Source organism: Lampetra planeri, chromosome 32, assembly GCF_965212315.1.
Source record: "Lampetra planeri chromosome 32, kcLamPlan1.2.h2, whole genome shotgun sequence".
Classification (NCBI taxonomy): domain Eukaryota; kingdom Metazoa; phylum Chordata; class Hyperoartia; order Petromyzontiformes; family Petromyzontidae; genus Lampetra; species Lampetra planeri.
Window position 1 is genome coordinate 6,280,989 of NC_136138.1, and position 19,967 is coordinate 6,300,955.

Below are 19,967 nucleotides of genomic sequence, written 5' to 3' on the forward strand. Positions count from 1 at the left end.
TTTGAAGTATTTATTATTTATTTAATTTTTTCCCTACGTGACTTTACCGAAAAAACCTAAGAGAATGAATCCTTGCAGTGACGAAAGCTTCAAATGGATTACGTGTGTTCTTCCCCCTGTTCTGCATTGCGTTGCCTCGGGAGTTCGCCTTCAATTTCCACCCATCGCAAAATAAAATAAAAACAACAACCACCACAGCATGTGTGACTGGTACGGGTCAAACGTCCCCGATGCTTTAGAAATACCTGGAAATAACTCAATTGGGCCCCGACTGCAAAATCTTGGCAGCGCACTCCTGGAAAATGATTGAGACTTAGTGAGACTCAGTGAGGCTTTCCTGGCCAAACAAACATGCATGGTGGTATTACTACGACTAATAATGAAATATATCTGATGATTGGCAAAGTGATGGACCACCATGCCCAAAGCTTGAAGTGCAGCCAAACGCATGATTGGAATTACATCGAGACAGAAACAGGGACGTGCTCAATTTTGGGGTGGAGTTTTCATCTTATTGTAAACAGATGTGCGCTCATGTAGATGTTGTCTAATTTACTGCCAACATATTAAAATAAAAAAAAACAACACAATCAAAAAGTTATCAAGGTACATTAAATTCAGAAATTATTCATTAAAACATTGCATAATGTTCGGTTGTTCATTAAATATGCACTTCGTGTTTTTTTTACACCCAAGGGTGTGACGTCTCAAGCACCATGGTGGCGCCACGGTGGCTAGGAGATGTTAACGACCTCGCCTGGTATACAGGAGAGCGTGGGTTCGATCCTGACCCTGGCGCCTGTATATTTTGAGTTTGAATGTCTCTCTCACCGTGGTCGTGTGGGTTTTTCTCAACGTCCTCCGGTTTATCCCTCCACTTTTCAAATTGACATGCGTTTGACTGCTATAGATTTCCACCTGATAAGCCATTTCGTTGCGCTATAGTGGTCTGGAGCTCCAAAGTGGTCTGACGAGGCCATGGTCAATCAGCGACGTCCATTCATGAGCGTTTGGGCATTGTTTTCATTCAGTATTTGCTGCATTTTGAAGTGAAAACATCTCTTTTGTTATCTTCTTCTTGGTTCTTTCGGTACAGTCACGTAGAAGGGAAATAATAAAATAATAAAACATAATAAAATAATTCTCACGACGTTTCGGCCACAACGCAAGCAGCCGTCCTCAGGTGAAGAACAGGTCTGTCGGAAAGACAGCGTCTGAATGAACACCACCACGCTTTTGTTAATGTACTATATTTCCTATACTCGCTGAACTACCAAATCACTTAACGACCGGTTCTGTGGAACCGATTACCGTCGTGTAAAAGGCGTTCTACTGTGTTAATCTCATCTCCCTATCACATTCAGGAACACAATCAATGACCGCGGGGTTAGTATCGCGACTCTCTCTCAAGGTCTTTTCCCGAGGGCAGGTCCACGGCTCGTGGTCCCCTCCAGACTCATCCACTCCTCCGTCCCCCACCCCCCCCCCTCCACTCTTGACACTGCACTTTGTACTAAGATTACCGCGTGTTTGCGCAACCGATGGCAGCAGTGATGCGTTTCAGGAGCTCGGAGTCAATGTCGAGGCCTGCTCAACCACGACGAGAGGGGCTTCAGTCAGGAGGCGGATTCCCGTGCCGTTTTCGCCGTTGCTCTGTCGATGGAGCGCAGAGTGTGGTGTTTAGTCTGTTGTTCAAAGTTAAAAGTTCATTTATTAGGTATAGCCCTGTGAGCCATTCGGCTCTTGAATCGGGTGCAACCGCAACAAACAAAAAAACAAAAACATGAACAAGAAAACATCTTAAAGTGACTATGTGCAAACAGAAAATCCAAGAAAAGACACCAAAATATTGCAGAAAAATCACCGTACACCAACCCTGTGCAAATATCCCAGTGGGATGCAAGTCAAACAACAACAACCACAAGACAACCTCCTGTCGTACCTCCGATTAGCATGGTTGGCTAAGTACGGTGCGAAAGAAGTTCAACATAATTCATACTCTCTGTTCCGTAAAATTCTTAATCCTTGACGCTGGGGTTTTGATTTCCCAGCCACAACTAATGTAAGCGACGAGCTCTTAAAACAATTATTTTTCTTTTACAAGGTAAGGCTCACTGAGCTGTGTAGCTCTTTTATCAGAAGCGACCTGGCCACAAATGATAGCTCAACGAAATAGCTTATCACGTGGAAATTGACAGCAGCCGAAAACACTCTAAACACGTGTTCACGAGCGCTAGCGGAACCGGTCCCCTGCGGATCCTCGTTTACCGACCCCCCTCTGGTCCACGCGCAGCGGTGAAGTTTGGTTCAAACCAAACGGTCCTCCTCCAGTGACATGCTAAGCACGGGCAAAGGCCATCAGCCAAGCCGTGAATTCACAACGGTGCTTTTGATGGCGAACTCCACGGGCGGGTGCAAGGCCAATGAGAGTGGGAAGGAGAGAGCTGAAACCTTCGAGTCGCCGTAACCTCACGGGGGCACCCACGGATATGACGCCAGCGTAAAGCCCTCACGGTCATGCACCGCCCCATTCGAGTTCAAACCAGGCTCAAACCCCTGCTGAGCTTGCGATTTGACACTTGAACCAACGGATCGATTGCATCGATGCGCGTTCTTGCCTCCGCTGAAAGAGAATAAGAAATAAAAAAAAATTGGCCTCTCGCCTGCCACCCCCCGCCCGCCCGCCCGCTCACTCGCCAGCCCCGGCGAATTAATGTGCACTGGGTGCGTGGTGCATGCTTAAGATGCCCTGTTCCCAATACTGGGGGGATTAGCTCTCGCTGGCGGAGCGGCATACATATGCAACGGGAAATTTAATCCCCAGCGCTGAGCCCAGCGTCAACCAGACGCCACCATCGCAAGGACACACGCTGCGATCGTGATTCGTGCGGCCGCTAAATGATGAACCGCTCCGAGATATGAAACTTATTCAGTGGCTCTCCATTCCGTCCACTTTCAACCCCGTTCTGCTCTCTCTATGTGGGGCTCGATATGCACGTGCCCCCCCCCACACACACTTTGTCAATCTCACTCTCAATCTCTCTCGCTCGCCTTAGCAGCGCGCCCACCCACCCCCTCCCCCGCATTCAGTTTCAGCGGCTTTTAGCTCGTCCCAAACGCAGATACTGATGTGCAGAGAGAAAGAAAAACCCCACACAATGTCTATAGAAGGTCCTTAATACACGTGGGCGGGGGGAGGAATCCCATCATGTCAGCGCTGGAATTGAATTCGAACAGATGTGGCCTCGGGAGAATCACTGCTCCTAATATCCAGGGCAGCCCTCCCACATTCCTAAAGGTCAATTCGTAATCTCCGCGCTCATCAAAATAAAATGACCGCAGGAATTGAGATAAAGTATTCGAAGCCCCGCGTTGCAATTAAGCGGCGGCGCGCGGGCACCCTTAATTCAACATCACCGGCAGAGTTAAGCAATCTGCAGCGGGCCTCGCTGAAGCAAAACCCCGTTTCCAGGAGGCTCTCCGAGAATTGACGCAATTCCCCACCCCCCACTCCACCCCCCACGAGGGTGATTACGAACGCCGGGCGTGATGCGCGGGCCTCGTCGGAATGCGAGTCACGTCCCGCGATCTTCGGAGCGCCAGCAGGGGGGCGGGGGGGGCGGGGGGGGGTGTTTGTGAACCGGCCCTAACCCCGGCACCTGCTGCAGAGGCGCGCCGGTGCCCCAGTGAGTCTGTCCGTGTGTGTCCGTGCGCGTACGTGCACGTGGGGAGCGGTAGTGTCGTCGGTAGCGCACTGCGCTATACGAAGCCGGCGACCCCGAGTTTGATTCCCGCTGACGGCCGACATCAATAACGATTATCTGAACCGGTTCTGGGCCTCCCCTAAGTCGACGCAGCCTCAAATGTGGTGGGTAAATATCGCCACTCAGGAGACAAAGGTGGCCGGGCGTAGTGCTGGCCACCCACCCCCTCGTGTGCCATACCGGCCTATATAGGTGCTCGCAAACAGCACTTGCCCCAACAGTCTGTTGAAGCTATACGGGGGGATCTTTGTCTTTCTGCATGCGTGTGCGCCGTGGGGAGTGGTAGCGTAGTTGCTAGCTCGCTGTGCTACGAACCCGGCGACCCAAGTTAGATTCCCGCTCACGGCCACGAACACCAAGGACGATTATCTGAACAAGGTCCCGGGTCTCCACTGGGTCAACTCAGCCTCAATTGAGTACCTGATACGGTGTGGAAACATCGCCACTCGGGGGCTGCTCGCCACCCACCTTCTTGCGCAGCGCGCTCGCTAACAACAACACTTTGCCCCGACGGTCTATTAAGGCTATACGGGGGATCTTTGCCTCCTCTTCGTGCGCGCCGTGATTTATATTCGGCGTCGTTGTTGTGTTCAGGGCGCGGCTGCGTTCGCAGCCGGGACTCGGTGGGGTCAATGGTGCGGCCGGTGGCTCGCGCAGCCCGAGCGAGCGGTGCGATCTCGACGATAGGGAAATGTGAATAATGACGAAAATGGCCCTCCGATTTGTTTCGCCGGTTTTGTCTGCGGGGCATCTGACATATACCCCCCACCGTCTGTTTGCACATTAGGACAACAGGTCACCATACATCTGTCTAACGTTTCCGCACGTTGAATGTGGTACGATGACTAAAAGTAATTCACCCAAGCTACAGATCTTTTTTTTATTTGACGCAGATTTTTTTTTCCGTGCAAATATTTTACATTTCTCGCGCAGCACAGCTGTTTCGTGCTCCGATTAATAGTTTTGCTTCATTGCTTTTGTTGTTGTCATTCTGGTGACCCAGGTCACTCTTGCAAATTTACCCTCCTCTCTCTCTCTCTATCCTGGCCTCTTAAGACTCCTCACCGGGTTAAACATACAGACACTTGACTTGGATTGTTACCGCGCGTTACTCGCCCCAGGTGCTGGGAGATCCTTCCTAAGCTTCTGCATCTTCATCTGCTTGAGAAGCTCCCAGCACGAAACCCACTTTTTTCATATTACCAGGTATAACCCGCTGAGCTATATAGATTATTTTCTGAAGTGACATGGCCACAAACGACAGCTCAACGAAGTGGCTTATCACGTGGGAGTTTATAGCAGCAGCCGTTGATTCTAAATGTGGAGGGAAAAACTGGAGGACCAGAAGCAAAACTCCACGCAACCACGGGGAGAACATGCTCCAAATATACAGCAGCAGGCGTCAGGGCCAGGATCAAACCCACAACCTCCTGTATACCAGGCGAAGTAGTTAACATCTCGCCACCGTGGAGTGAGACGACGCACATCGTGCCGAACGACGTGTGGGAATAACCACAAATCACCACCATGGGCGAGCTGCACAGCAGCACAACTACGACAACCTTGTTCAACAATGACGATTGATTGTTCCAGTCAAGAGGGCTCGTGGTGGCTGGGGGAGGTCGGAGCGATGAGTTGACACCGCTGACATGCTGGATTGGAAGCCGGGATTTTAAGTTGCCTGTGATTACACTGGGTTATCAAAGCCGGGTGAGCTGATGATCTAAGCCTCTGGTCACCTACTGCCATACCTTGACTCGCCAGGAGACGGCGGTACAGCACAGTGCAGACTGACAACGTCCGTCCCTCCTGTATGTGATAGAGTGTTGTCCCCTCGCATGAGTGGAGTACTCCTCCATGTGTTACGGTTTTTATCCCACAGATATAACCACTCATTAATTGGCTGAAACATCTCGATGTTTAGATGATTGCAGAGCTTGGGCAATTGTTGGTAGTGCCATAGCTGCTGCTGCCTTCCCGCTCGTTTGTGGTTCCTCAGCGATTGCGATAAGAAGTGGCTTATCACGTGTAAATTTATAGCAGCCAAATACTCGAAACGCACGTTGATTCTAAATGTGGAGGGAAAACCCGGAGGACCCGGAGAAAAAAAACGACGCGAGCACGGGGAGAGAGACACGCAAAATCCAAATATACACCAGGCGTCAGGTTCGGGATCAAACCCACGATCTTCTTTCTACCAGGCGAGGTAGTTAACATCTCGCAACGGTGGAGATCATACGGAGGATGCGAGGGATGGCGGCGGTGTGCGGGGAGAGGAAATAACACGCGGCGCACGCGGGCGCCGGCACAAAGATCGTCCCACGTATGTGCAGCAGGCTACCGGGTCCACATGAGACGGCTTTGCAATCACATCCTCATTTCGATGATAATAGGGCTGGGGGGGGCGTTCACACCTGCCGAGCGGTCGCCCGTCAAGCAGCCAGGTGTTGGCTGAGCCTCGGTTCTCTACGCGCCCGGCGGCGTGGCAGCCCAAAGGTGTAAACGTGCGCGCGGCGCTTGATCGAGGTCGAGCTCGCGATTTTCAGATTCATTGTACAAATCAGAGATCGGAACCCAGATAAAAATGACATTTTCGGGCGATGCGAAATTTGTTGTTTTTCGGTTTACGAGCAATCCGAAAACAGCAGCGTCACGTGACCCCGGGTGACGTCGCGGATGTTTCGCACCGAGATATTTGAAATCAATGTGTGATGTTTACGATTTTGGGATATGAAAGAGATCGAAATTGTGCTTGAAAATAAAATCCGAAATAGTTTATTCTGAAAATCATCCCTAGTACATACACGCCCCATGACTTATATATGTAATGAAATAAAAGTTTCGATTTTTCCGATTGTGTTTTCAGAATTATTGGAACGATGCGTTGGAGAGTTGCCCGTGGAAGCGACCATCACAGTGCTAGTTCTGAGTTGCCTTCAAAGTGACCCCTTGAGCCTCAACGATCTATATGACTCATTGGGGGATGTTTGCCTTTGTATGTGTATTTGTCGATTTGTTTGCGCACACTCACCACGCGTGGGCCATAATGAATGCAACAACAAACATACATTTAAAATGTCTCAATTCATCTTGAGCCAATTGACTAAAAGAGTTTTCCTGTTACAGTTGGTTTGAGCAATGCCCGTTCCGACCTCTATGAGTCCGAATCAGCTATGTCTATTATCACTATTATTATAATCATTGTTAATTCAGTTAGTACGACAAATAGAATTGACTCTGCCGGTATCGGTGACACCAATTTCACAATTTTAACTTTCATTTTATTTTACCAGGTAAAGCCCTTTTTCAGAAGCGACATGGCCACAAATGATAGCTCAACATTGATTCTAAATGTGTGGGGTGGGTTGGGGGGGGAGAGAACCGGAGGACCCGAAGAAAAAGCCACACGACCACGGCAAGAGAGACGTGCAAAATGCCAAATATACAGCAGGGGTCAGGGTCAGGATCGAACCTACGGCCACCCGCATGCAAAGCGAGGTCAACATCTCGCCACCAACATCTCACTCATGACCATCAGCTATAGCTTGGGTCGTCAGGTCACGTTCAGCAAGGCGGGCAAACGAAATAACTCCCGAAGATTCATTCCCACATCGCGCACGGCACGCAAATTATACGAATCCGCTACTTCCAACGTAAACATAAATGTGGCTTCAAGAACTGGGGATTTGTTTTCGACGCCGCTGCACAAAGCGAGATAATGACAGGCGAATGAGAACAAGAGTGGGGGGGGGGGGGGTAACAAGAGGTCTGTTTTGCCGCGGTTGTCATTGTTCTTGTCGCATTTTGTCAAAAAGCCACGCGCGCGACAGACAACACTACAGCCCCAAAGGTCTTCATCAAGTGCGATTGCATCGCTGTTGTCGTTGCTTTAAAAGCATCAATTTCGCGTGCATTTCACGGCAAAAACTGTCGGCGTCACGTCCGCACGGAACGCCGGCGATTGGCTCGTACCGGCTATTTTAAATCTACACCCATGAATTTGGCTGTTTACTGGATTGTAGCCCGGGCTTTGTTCCTGCACCTCCGAGAGAAATGCGGGGAGCTCTTAATGTCACACTTAGCGCGTGTGCAGCCCCGTGCCTTCGCGCGCTGGCTGAAAAACGCTCTCCTCTCTCTCTCTCATGCGCCGCAGGTTCACAAAAACAAAGATTCCCCCAAGCCCCCCTCCCCCGTAGCCTTTACACAGACTGTTGGGGCAAGTGCTGTTAGCGAATAGCACCTATGAAGGTTGGTACGGCACACAAAGGGGGGGGGGAGGTGGTGTGGTTAGACCACGGCTCGGCCGCCTCTGTCTCCCTCGTGGCAATGTTAACGACACACCAGGTAGTCGTTTGAGGCTGAGTCGACCTAGAGGAGGCAGAGGACCGGTTTAGACAATCGTCACTGGTGTTGGCCGTGAGCGGGAATCGAACACGCGCGCACACGCACACATTCTCGATGGCTCCGCGCGACGGCGGGAGCAACGTTGATTTCGTTATCCCCGTAAGTGCTGCTTTCGCCGATTTCGCCTTTGTGAGCTGTGCTGCACTCTGCGAGGTCAAGCGTGCTTGCGACCCGCGCGATCGTCAGAGACGTACACACATCGAGGGTTCACGGGGGTCAGGGGCGGCGAGGAGCGGCTTGGAGGGGGGTGGGATAGGAGGAGATGAGGCTGGGGTCGTGGATGTCACCAAAATGCAGGAGACACGTGAAGGCAATAGCCAGATTAAAACGGATGGACATAAAAACAAAACAAAAAACATCGAACGGCAAAGCGGGAGGGAGGTAATCTTTGGCGACCAAAGCTGGGGGATCTGGCATCTTAGACCAAGCAGCACGGAGTGAACGCTCATTCCAGGCCAGGCGTGGGCCCGGCCACACCACTCCTCCCCCCTCGTATGTGTTGTTCCGACCATCGTAGGTGCTCGTTTAAAACCGCGTGCGTTATAGCATGAGGTATCGCGTGCGTGCGTCCCGCATGCCACTCACATTGATGGTCTCCCGACCGCTGTGCAGGACCCGGACCTTGGGCTGCTGGATCAATCCCAGGTTCTGCCCCGTCACCGTGAGCGGCGTCTCCCCACTGCAAGGACATCCGTCCACAGAGGGGTTGTGAATAACGCATACCCAACGATGCATTCACCTTCGCTATCATCATGAAGGTTCACGGTTTTTGAATAGCACCGCGGGTGTGGCCACCTTAAAACCACCACATGCCATCCGCTTCGCAAGCAGTCGACGTTTGAGCACCTGGGGCATCAATCGCAACGGGGACGTTTGCCTCCGCGAATGAATGAGGGTAACGGCTGTGCGACCAATCACGTGTGAGATGGGTTTGTTTACTTCCGAACAGCGCCCCTAGCGGACGGAAGCCCACCTGCAGATGCTCCACTCGGGGCTGACGCTCAGGATGCGGGGGTCCTCCTGGTATCGGAAGTGCAGAGCGGGGGCGAGGCAGGCGCGGTCCACGCACACCGCCACCGTCGCGTTGTGCAGCCGCCCGCTGGCGCTCGAGACGCACACCACCTCCGAGCGCGAGCGGCTGCGTCACACCACCGTGCCGCGAAACGCAGTGTCACGCCGCGCGCACCGTGCCACCACCATCACGACACGCACTGCGCCACACCACACCATACGCCCGTGCCACACCACACCATACGCCCGTGCCACACCACACCATACGCACCGTGCCATCACGACACGCACTCTGCCACACCATACGCCCGTGCCACACCAGACGCACCGTGCCACACCACACCATACGCCCCTGCCATCACGACACGCACCGTGCCACACCACACCAGACACATGGTGCCACACCGTGCCATCACGACACGCACCGCGCCACAGCCCATGCGCCGTGCCACACCATATATACCGTGCCACACCGTGCCATCACGACACGCACGGCGTCACACCACACCAGACGCACGGTGCCACACCGTGCCATCACGACACGCACCGCGCCACAGCCCATGCGCCGTGCCACACCATACACACCGTGCCACACCATACACACCGTGCCACACCATACCAAACGCACCGTGCAACACGCCACAAGGCACCGTGCCACACTAAATGCGCCTCCGGTTAGCACACTAGGGGCTACGTACGGTGCGAAAGAAGTTGTGCATACATACAGGAACTGTGCCACACGCCACAGCATGCGACAATATGAGTTACAGGACGAGATGCAACATGATGCAGAGCACACAAACTCCGCACATCATCATCATCATCTCTCACGCTCATTGATAAAGCCACTTGTGTCGTCATCATCACTCATCAATCATCATCATCATCATCAACTCTATGACTCATTACTATTCACCATCCCCATCCTCCAATCATCGGCATCATCTGACCTCTCCAGGCGGCACGGACGATCTCCCAGTTGAACTTTGACCTCGCTGCCGGCGTCCAGGTCGTGGCCAATCAGGGTGATCCTCGTGCCGCCCGACACCGGACCCCTCGACGGTCGGAGGTCCCACACGGCCGGGCTCTGCGCGAAACCCAGGAGGGAATTGGCGTCATCGCACGACTGGCAGTTTTAACGCTTGACCAAACACATACGTAATACACGTGAGAGAAGAAACCTTAATTCTAGATTTGAAGCTTTCGTGACTGCAAGGATTCATACTCTTAGGTTTTTTCGGTAAAGTCACGTAGGTAAAAAATAAAATTAAAATTAATAAAAGTAATAATAGAAATAAAATAATATAATATAATAAAATATTTCTATTATTACTTTTATTAATTTTAATTAAAGTTTTTTACCTACGTGACTTTACCGAAAAAACCTAAGAGTAGAAGAAAACTTGCCATTGTCTTTATCCACAACGTATAAATATGGTCTTTATTTCACCGCACGGGTCCACACCTTGGTTTTCGCTCTCTCGCAAACGCTCCACTCCCTCTTTTACCCTTACCCTCACCTGGCCTAACTGTCCCACCTGACACTCACTTACTCACCCACTCACCCACCCGCTTCCTCTTTTAACCTCTTCCTGGCTCCGCACCCCATCGCACTCCATCTCCACCAATCTCCATCCTGTCTTACCCTCACCTGGCCTAACTGTCCCACCTGACACTCACTTACTCACCCACTCACCCACCCGCTTCCTCTTTTAACCTCTTCCTGGCTCTGCACCGCGTCGCACTCCATTTCCACAAATCTCCATCCTCTCTTACCCTCAACTGGCCTAAGCGTACCACGTGACGCTCATCCAATCCTCCCCAGCTGTTTTCCCTTTCGAACGTTCCGGCCAATCCTCTTGCTTCCCGTGCCCTAACCAATCAGAGCACGTGGAGTGTTTGCTGCCGCCTTCTGGATTACTATAGTCCCAGGGATCGTGTGGAACAATCACCGCACATGTGTCTCGTTACACTCGCCACCACAAAAATAACAAAAAAACTACAACATTTCGATCGCAACGAAACGTCGTAGTTTTTAGTTATTTTTGTTATTTTCTTTGAACCTATCTACGTGACTTTACCGAAAGACCCAAAGAATATGAATTCCTGCAGTCACGAAAGCTTTAAGTCAAGATCTAGAGGAGTATATATAGGGACATTGTCTAAACGTTTCGTAAAACATCACATTTTATATTGTTTATTTTAATGCAACCATGTTATCGACGAATGTTAACTGTACTTGTGAACCACTGCTAATACGGAAGCATCACCAAATAAATAACATTTAATTAACCCGAGTTGCATTGTTACATTGCTCTGTTTTTCCGATTTCAATTGTCCTGTCGGTGGCATTATCATCAGATTGAGAATTAATTTGGAGCTGCGACAGTGAGTAGTGCACCACCACGTGTGTCATTGTGTCTGTTCTCATGCAAGGAGCGATCACAGAACAACCGCTGAGATCTCTCCAAGTGACCTCTTATCCACACTTGTCCTGATAATGTTTGACGCGGCTTCAATCAAAACATCCCATATCCAACTGCTAACTTTTGGCTGTGAGAATCGTTCCTCAACTCACCGGTGGGCAAGCTGAAACGTTCCCTTTCGATTGATTTGGCCACGCCAGGCGGTGGAGGATTCTTAACGAGGCCAGAGACATTTGGAACAGGTTGATCATTACGTGGCCTAACCCAAACATCCTTCACGTGAACACCCCGTAACCACGGAACGTTGGGGCCAACTCCGAGACCAACATCGGGACAACGTCGGTCCCAGCGGTTCCACCCACGTGCGAACGTTGGCCCAACGTCACGCGTTTGCCGGGCGCCGCCACCAACAAGCGACGACTATTACCAAGATGGCGTAGTCGTGCCTCGACACCGCCGTGTACTCGGGGGTGCAGTCCCCCACGCACACGCGCACGGGGCCTCTCTCGGGGGTCCCCTGGGTCGCCCCCTCGATTTCGCAGACGATCCTGAGGAAGAGGCGGTGGGGGGGGGGGGTGACAGGGAGTGGGGGGGACGTCAGAGCGTTCCGCGCGTCCACGCGCGCCGCGCGCACCGTTATTGAGATGTCGCGGCGGGGACACGAGCGGTGCTTCTGTCTCTTCGTCTGTCTCACTCGACGGCGCGCTAACGCTTAAGGTGGGGGGCTGGAGCGTGGAGGAGGGGGAGGGGGGGCTGGGGATGACGCGCGGTGCTGCGACGTCACACCGCGAGCAGCGGCCGTGCCGGTGGCGAGGACGCCGCCGCCGCCGCCTTTGTGTGCCGCCCGATAGAGCCATCACTCCGGGCCCGCCGGATTTGCTCAGGCGGATTCACAGTTCCATGAATCACGATATAATCCCCACGTCGAGTACACGGCTCCACTCACAATGCGGAATAATGGGGAGGGGAGGGGGGGCAGGGAGGGAGGGAAAGGTTGGCCTAATTATATGTCAAGCAGCCAGTGACATTGCTGACGAGATCATTAATTATTATATATTTTTTTAATGCTTCAATGGATTCAATTTGAGTAACGTATTAAATTAATTATAATATTCCGTCGAGGGCGCCCCTCCGCCGTGGTTGTGGACCTGGTGGCGTGGGCGAAAGCGAGGGAGGGAGGGAGGGCGATGTTGCGATGAGCTCGCCGTCACAGCGGCGACATCCGCACGGTCATGAGCGACGCGACCCCCTCCCCACTCCCCCCACTCCCCCCACTCCCCCCACCCCCTCCCTGTGCCACCCCCCCCCCCCCCCCGTGACTTTTACCAATTCGCTCCGACCATACGGAACGTAACCCGATACGTGTACCAACATCCAGCCGTCCAGCAGTGGACAGACCATGATTGCCCATTATTACGATGACGGCAGCTGTTTTTTCTTCTTCTGTTAAACGTACACACGTGGGGATGCTGGCTACGGCATTGGCAGGCAGCGGCCAAATGTACGCATGCAAGTCGGACGCGTTCACTCCTTTGGCTGACGCTCCATCACTAAGCCTCGTCCGTCAGTCAATGTCTCTTCTAGCCGAGCACCCCCGCACCCATCCACACCATCATTCGTCATTGCCCAATGCAATGTCGATGATTTGCGTTCAGTTTGCCAATCCACGCGTCCGTCATTCTCTACCCCTAGGGGCAATGCGCGGCGTGCGTCTCTCTGCGCTCCCTTCACCGATGTGCTGTCCGCATTTGTTTGTTTGCTTGTGTATTTATTTATTGTTCACTCAAATATTGTACCTGGGAGAGAAAAAATAAACCTCGCCCCCCCCCCCCCCTTGAGACGGAAACATCTCATTTGCAAGGTTATCCTGGGTGTCAAGTGACACGTACACAGCTACAAATTAATGGTCTCAGTGTCAAGTGAGGCGTACAATTAATGTAATTAATGAACGTTATTTCTCTTGCACAAAAAAATGCATTAAAGAAGGGAAATAGGGCCCTGGGAGCGGGAGGGGTGGGGGAAGATGCCAACGTGGCGTGACCGTGAGCAGAGCATTGGACCTGCAACCCAGAGGTGTTCGCCTGTTAGAGGTCATCTCCTGGTGCGGCAGTGGAAGCAACGAATGGGTCAAGTCTCTTCAATTCCCCTTTTCCTCCATCACCACCACCATTGATGGCCTCTGTCCGCCCAGCAGCTGCGTACAAAAAGGCTGCCCCGCAGCTAAAACTGCGAAGCTCATTTTTATTCCACCGGGTAAGACCCACGGAGCTATATATCTCTTTATACTGGTAGGAACCCACTGGTTACACCAGCCCATAGGGGATTATTGTGTCCGTCCGTCCGTCGTGCATCCAAAAATGGGAGGGGTGGGGCTGGGTGCGGAGGGGCTGGGTGGGGAGGGACTGGGTGGGTCTGGGTGGGGAGGGGAGGGTGGGGATGGGCTGGGTGGGGAGGGGCTGGGCTGGGTGGGAGGGGTGGGGCTGGGTGTGGGGTGGGAGGGTTGCTGCTGGGTGGGGAGGGGCTGGTCACCCCGTGGTGCTCTTATAAAACTCAACGCTTAACCTACTCACGCCGGCTTGTGCCCGCCCTCACAGTCGGGCATATTTGCGGAATACACCACGCCGCCGTTGACCCTGGCTATTGACCGAGCAACCCAACGTTCCTACCAGCTCCCTCCGCAGGAATGTTTTCGGAAGCCACCTTGGCCACAAATGCAGTGGCTTATCACGTGGAAATTGACAGCGGCCAAATACTCTAAATTAGTCTCTAATCAGCAGGTCGCGTCCAGTGGGGTAAGTTGTGGGTACTCGTCGCCGATCATGGCGACCAACCCGGCGTGAGGTCTAGTCGTGTGTCTACCCCTCTCTACCCCTCTCCCCCCACTCCACAATCCCCACCAATGATAGTGCAGCTTCAGGAGCGAGGCCTCCATCCACAAGTGGATAGGTCATGGCTAATGAATATGACACTGATGAGACATAGCCGGTTGCGAGCGATCGAGCGAGCGATGTGAATTTCTCACGATCTTCCGCAAGGGCTTGAAAGAGGTAGGTTTTGTCGAAGAACGTCGCCTCGGTACTGAGTCGATCGGCAGGCCGCGTGTGTCCTGGGGTGAAGTGCGGGAACACGGCACATCCACGTCTTCCCGTGCGTTCGAGCAACGTGGAGTGGTACACCAAGCGAACAGCTGGTAGGGCTCGCTATAGTGGAAGCCCTTCCATCAGCAGGGGGCGTGAGCGAGCAATTGCAGGGCTGCGCCTTTATCGTGCTCCCATCACGGGGCGGTAGAGAAGAAACTCGCGGTGCAAATGAAGGGAAAAGACCGGCGGGTGGGCGTAATTTGTTATTGTTTAAAGGTGTCGAATAAACAAAAGAGAAAAATGACGTTCGAAAATGAGAGCGAACGCACCCATTAATAAACATCGGCGATGACAAAAAAAATGAAAGAACGAAGGATTAATGAAGGAGTAACCGTTGTTGTTTTTTTATGGGAAACAGCCGAGCACGGTGATGAATTATCACGACTCGGCAGCGCTCTGTCCGAAACAAATTACTCAATTAAAAAACATTGCCGAATTCGCGAAAAGAAAGTGGCATTCACCACACTAAAACATAAATTAACAAAACAAGCCAACACATTACGGTAGTTTAATGGACAACCGGTGACTGGTAATACCGCAAGCATAGTTTCCGTGTCAAACTTCATGAAGTTTATTTATTCATTTGTATTATGAATTTATATCACAGTTGCTGAGTGCAGGTCCAAATTGCCAAGTGGCCAGCAAAAATCTGCACTATCAAAGTTGAAATAGATGAGCGAATACGGTGGGGTTTATTTAATTTAATTTAGCAAGGTTATTGTAATTTAAAATAGACGATGGGAGGAGGGAATTCCAAAGTGGAGCAGTGCGAGGGAGGAAGCAGAGAGAGAAGTGAGGTAACTTCCAGGGTGGTGAGTGGGTGAGTGAGTGGGTGCATGCGTGACTGAGTGGGTGGGTGGATGAGTGAGTAGGTGAGTGAGCGTGCGAGTGAGCAGTTGAGTGGATGAGTCAGTGAGTGAGTAGTTGAGTGGGTGAGTCAGTGAGTGTCTAGTTGAGTGAGTGAGTCAGTAGTTGATTGGGTGAGTCAGTGGGTGAGTCAGCAGGTGAGTGCACGAGTGGGTGAGTCAGTGAATGAGTGAGTCAGTGAGTGAGTAGTTGAGTGAGTGAGTCAGTGATTGAGTAGTTGAGTGGGTGAGTCAGTGAGTGAGCGTGTGAGTGAGTAACTGAGTGGGTGAGTCAGTGAGTGAGTAATTGAGTGGGTGAGTTAGCAGGCGAGTGCACGATTGGGTGAGTCAGTGAGTGAGTAGTTGAGTGGGTGAGTCAGTGAGTGAGTAGTTGGGTGGGTGAGTCAGTGGGCGAATCATCAGGTGAGTGCAAGAGTGGCTGTTGTGACCTGCAGTGTGGTGGATGAACTCAGTGTGGATGAGACGGATCAGTCGATATGATAAACCTCGCCATCAACATTAGTCATTACTCTAGTCTGCCAAGGAAAGCCTCATCGAGTTTCGTGAATCTTTTTCAGGAGGCTCCTGCCACATTTTACCAGTAGGGTGCGATAGCCATACGTAATCCCAATTGAGTAACGTTTACATGTACTTTAGTAGTAATGACATGTCAGTAATACAAAAGATTTACAGTATGGGTGACGGAATCAATGAGTGAAGTTCGCGGACAAAGTGAGCACGATAGCGGCGATGCCGGTGGCTGTATTGTGCAACGTATCGGTGGGCCGAGAGTCGTAAAAAATGCACCCGTAAAAACAAAGTTTTTCACTATAAATCCTTTATATGCGTGGCGGCTAGAGTCCTCTCGTCCTCTGGCTTGAGATGGCTGCCACCTATGGGTCAGATGATTGCCTGCCACCATTAAGCAATTGGTAATTAAATATAATTTATTTTTTCCTAAAAAGTGTAACATTTTGGAAAAATAATTTCACGAAAATAAATTGTGACGCACAACGAGTCTGTGTGCAAAATGTCAGCTCGATTGGATCACAGAAAGTGGGTTAAAAAACGACCGAAAGATTTGCATGTTCGTAAGCGCGCAAGCAAGCAAGCAAGTGAACTAAATATAAAGGATTTAAAAAGGGTAGATGACAAAGGTGCAGCCCTGCAATGTCATCCTCACTAGTGTCGAGACAGCGCCCCTGTAGGGGGTAATTTGGTCTACTCATCCACAACAACAGAACGCGTAGCGGGGAGTGGCGCGAGCTGCCGGTCGACGAACCGTGCTGCTGCTGCTGCTGCTGCTGGATTGAAGAGAGGGGGGAAGAGGTTGTGGGGTGGAGGAGTGTATTTAAAAAACTCGCGCCGTCATTCCAACTGTCGCGACAGGACGTGGAATCGAACCGGTGACCTCTGGACTGCTAGTCCAGCACGCTGTATTGCGATGGTGATTTGATTGTTTTTGTATTGATTCATTAATTGCTTTGAGACTCTATGATATCTTCCTTGTGGGAGATGTGGGGGTGGTGGGGATGGTGGTGGGGGTGGTGGGGGTTCAAGTTCAGCATCGAGGATCATGCTGCTGAAATGTTTGAGGTACAAGGGGATTGTATCAAAGCGGGCGGCAGTGTTGGGGGGGGGGGTGTGCGGAAGGGGTGGGGAGGGGGTCACATTTGAGGGGCGGGGTAGAGGGGGGGGAGTGCGGCAACGACTGTGGAAGGGTTTATACTGCTCCGATTGGGGGGGGGGGGCAGCAGCAGTGGGGGCCACACTGCTAAGATTGTGTGGGCGGGAAGGGGGGGTAGCATTACCTCTGTCATAGTGGGGAGATTGGAGCCAGCATAGAAGGTGGCTAAATTGCTCGAGATTTGGGGAGGGTATTTTTAGCAGTGGAGGGGGGGGGGCGAGGAGGAGGAGGGAAGGGCTCCGATTAAGGAGGGGGCGAGGAGGGGGGGGGGCGAGGAGGGGGGGGCAAGGAGGAGGAGGGGGGCGTGTGGGAGGGCTCCGATTAAGGAGGGGGGGGCGAGAAGGGAGGGGGGGGGCGAGGAGGGGAGGGGTGTTGGAAGGCTCCGGCTAAGGAGGGGAGAACAGGAGGGGGGGGCGAGGAGGGGGGGTAGGGCTCCGATTAAGGAGGGAGGGGGTTGGGGGGGTGGGGGTGTTGGGCTGTAGTGGGGGGTGCCGTACTGCTCGGACGGGACGTATCCCTCCGGCAGCGCGTGGCACGGCGTCCCGGCCACCGTCACGCCAGCGCTGACCTCCCCGAACGCCAGGCCCAGGTTCTCTCCGCGGATGGTGAGACGCGTGCCGCCCTCCCTGGGGCCCGAGCTTGGGTAGAACTGCAAAACAAAGGCAAAGATTCCCCGCGTGGCCTTAACCGCCTTGGGGCAAGAGCTGTTCCGCGAGCGGCACGGCGTGCGAGGGGGTGGGTGGGTTGGCCAGCACCACACCGGGCGGCGATGTTTACACGCCGCACCAGGTGCCCATCTGAGGCTGAGCCGACTTAGGGGAGGCCCGTAAACGGTATCGGATAGATAATTATCATCAACGCAGGCGTTGGTCGTGAGTGGGGAATCACATTCGGGTCGCCGGGTTCGTAGCGCGGCGAGCTCAGCGCTGCACTCCGCCCGCACGCGCACGAGCCCAGGCGCAGAGCGGTGGGCAGGAGTGGGGGGGGATGCGGCGATGTGCGGTGATGCACGCACGCGGAACTTCTTTCGCACCGTACGTAGCCAACCGTGCTCATCGGAGGTGCGACGTGTGGCAAGGAGCGGCGGTTTAGGGGGGCGGTGAGGAGCGGTGAGGGGAGGTGAGACGCGATGATGTGCCGTGCTGCTGTCGGAGAGGAGTGAGGTGTGTCCCGTGATGCAGTGTGGGGGGGGGGGGGTGAAACACAGCGAGGGGCAAGGCGGGGGGTGCGTGTGGGTGTTAGCCAGTGAAAGCGTGGACGAAGGTGAGTGAGCGAGCGAGTGAGCGAGCAGCCAGAGTGGCTGTAATGAAAATTGATTTTGCGACTGCGGATTGGGGCGCGGGGCCAGGGATAAGCCCTCGCGTGCGCGGCCCGGCCATTGTGGGGAAATAAATAAATAAGTGTTGCGGACGCTAAAGGTGCAGCCCTGCAATTGCCTGCTCGCGGGACCGCTGCTCAAGGACCCCCCCCCCCCCCCCTATACTGAGAGAGAGATGTAGAGAGCCCGTCTAGAGGTTATCTTGAGCGACTTGTCCACGTTGACCTGAAACCCCTCGGCTCGAGGTGGGCGCTACCCACACTTGACCCCACCGCGCGCGAGCTGCCCGCCAGTCGACTGCCTGTGGCCCATCCACACCGCTGGCTTGGACAGGGGCAGTGTGGAGGGGGGAGATTTAAGAAACTCAACACCGTTGGTAGATGGAACCGGCGGCATCTGGGTTGCAAGTTCAGCGCGATAACCATTAAAACCCGCACTGCGGCAGCACCGCGATTTATGTATGAAAAAAAGCAAAATACACGTGCTGTATTCACACTGAAGGGGGAATATTTGCATCGGCGATTATATCCATGTAGCTGTAAAGGTCACGGCGGATGAATAAAATGTTCTGCACACTTCCGAACGGCGCCGGCGCGTTTACATTTTGCACCGTCATGAAGTAACTCTAGCTGGGGGTGAGGCAGAATCAGTCGAGGGGGGGGGGTGCCAGTGTGGGGGCCAGCGGTGGGGAGAGGGGGAGAGAAGGGCGAGGTAGCTGGCTCTGGAGGAGGGAGATAGCGTGGCGCATGCCACGTTCGATGGACAACAATGACAACGTGCAGATCGTTTCATCCGCGTCCTTCACTTCACTCCGTCTCGTTGACCAGCCGAGTGTCTCACCCCCCGCCCCCCCCACCTCTCTCTCTGGACATCTGTGAAAAAAGAGCTTTATAGCTCATCGTATTCCTCCGGTGTAAAGAAAGGTTCTGATTCCCTGTGTGGATTTCACGCCGATATTCTCGCATTTTTGCCGACCAACGCGGTTCAACGAATATCCGCACGCTCTCAGTCGTTAAATGTTGCTGCGAGCGGGTGCGTAGTTCCACCCCTCTCCATCCAATATTGCCAAACTACCTGCTGGTGGTGGTGGTGATGCCGCTGTTGCCGTATTGGCAGTGGCGCACAAACACAGCCAACAACTCAACACGTTTGTCAATGACAACTGTGTGCCCTTAAAAAATAAATAGTTATAAAAGTCGATTTGCTAGGCAATGTCCCTCCGCTTCTCTCGCCTCCATCTCTCTCTGGCCTCTCTGTGTGCTTTGAAGAAGGACCATTGCCTGAAACGTCAACATTTTAGTTGTTTTGCTTTTGAAGGCCGCACGGTGTTATTGACGTATGTGGTGTTCAGTTGCGATTTTTTTTCTCTTTT

At 52.8% G+C, this 19,967-nt stretch overlaps 1 protein-coding gene across 1 annotated transcript in view; it reads right to left on the reverse strand.

The window, feature by feature from the left end:
• LOC144729502 (plexin-A2-like) overlaps positions 1–19,967 on the reverse strand; it is a 101,255-nt gene that overhangs the window by 67,546 nt on the left and 13,742 nt on the right. Inside the window, exons 5-9 of the mRNA XM_078609838.1 lie at positions 17,775–17,926; positions 12,033–12,153; positions 10,130–10,266; positions 9,142–9,306; positions 8,754–8,847 (exon numbers count right to left, since the gene is read on the reverse strand). Coding sequence (XP_078465964.1) covers positions 8,754–8,847; positions 9,142–9,306; positions 10,130–10,266; positions 12,033–12,153; positions 17,775–17,926 — 669 coding nt within the window. The remainder of the gene's footprint in view (positions 1–8,753; positions 8,848–9,141; positions 9,307–10,129; positions 10,267–12,032; positions 12,154–17,774; positions 17,927–19,967) is intronic.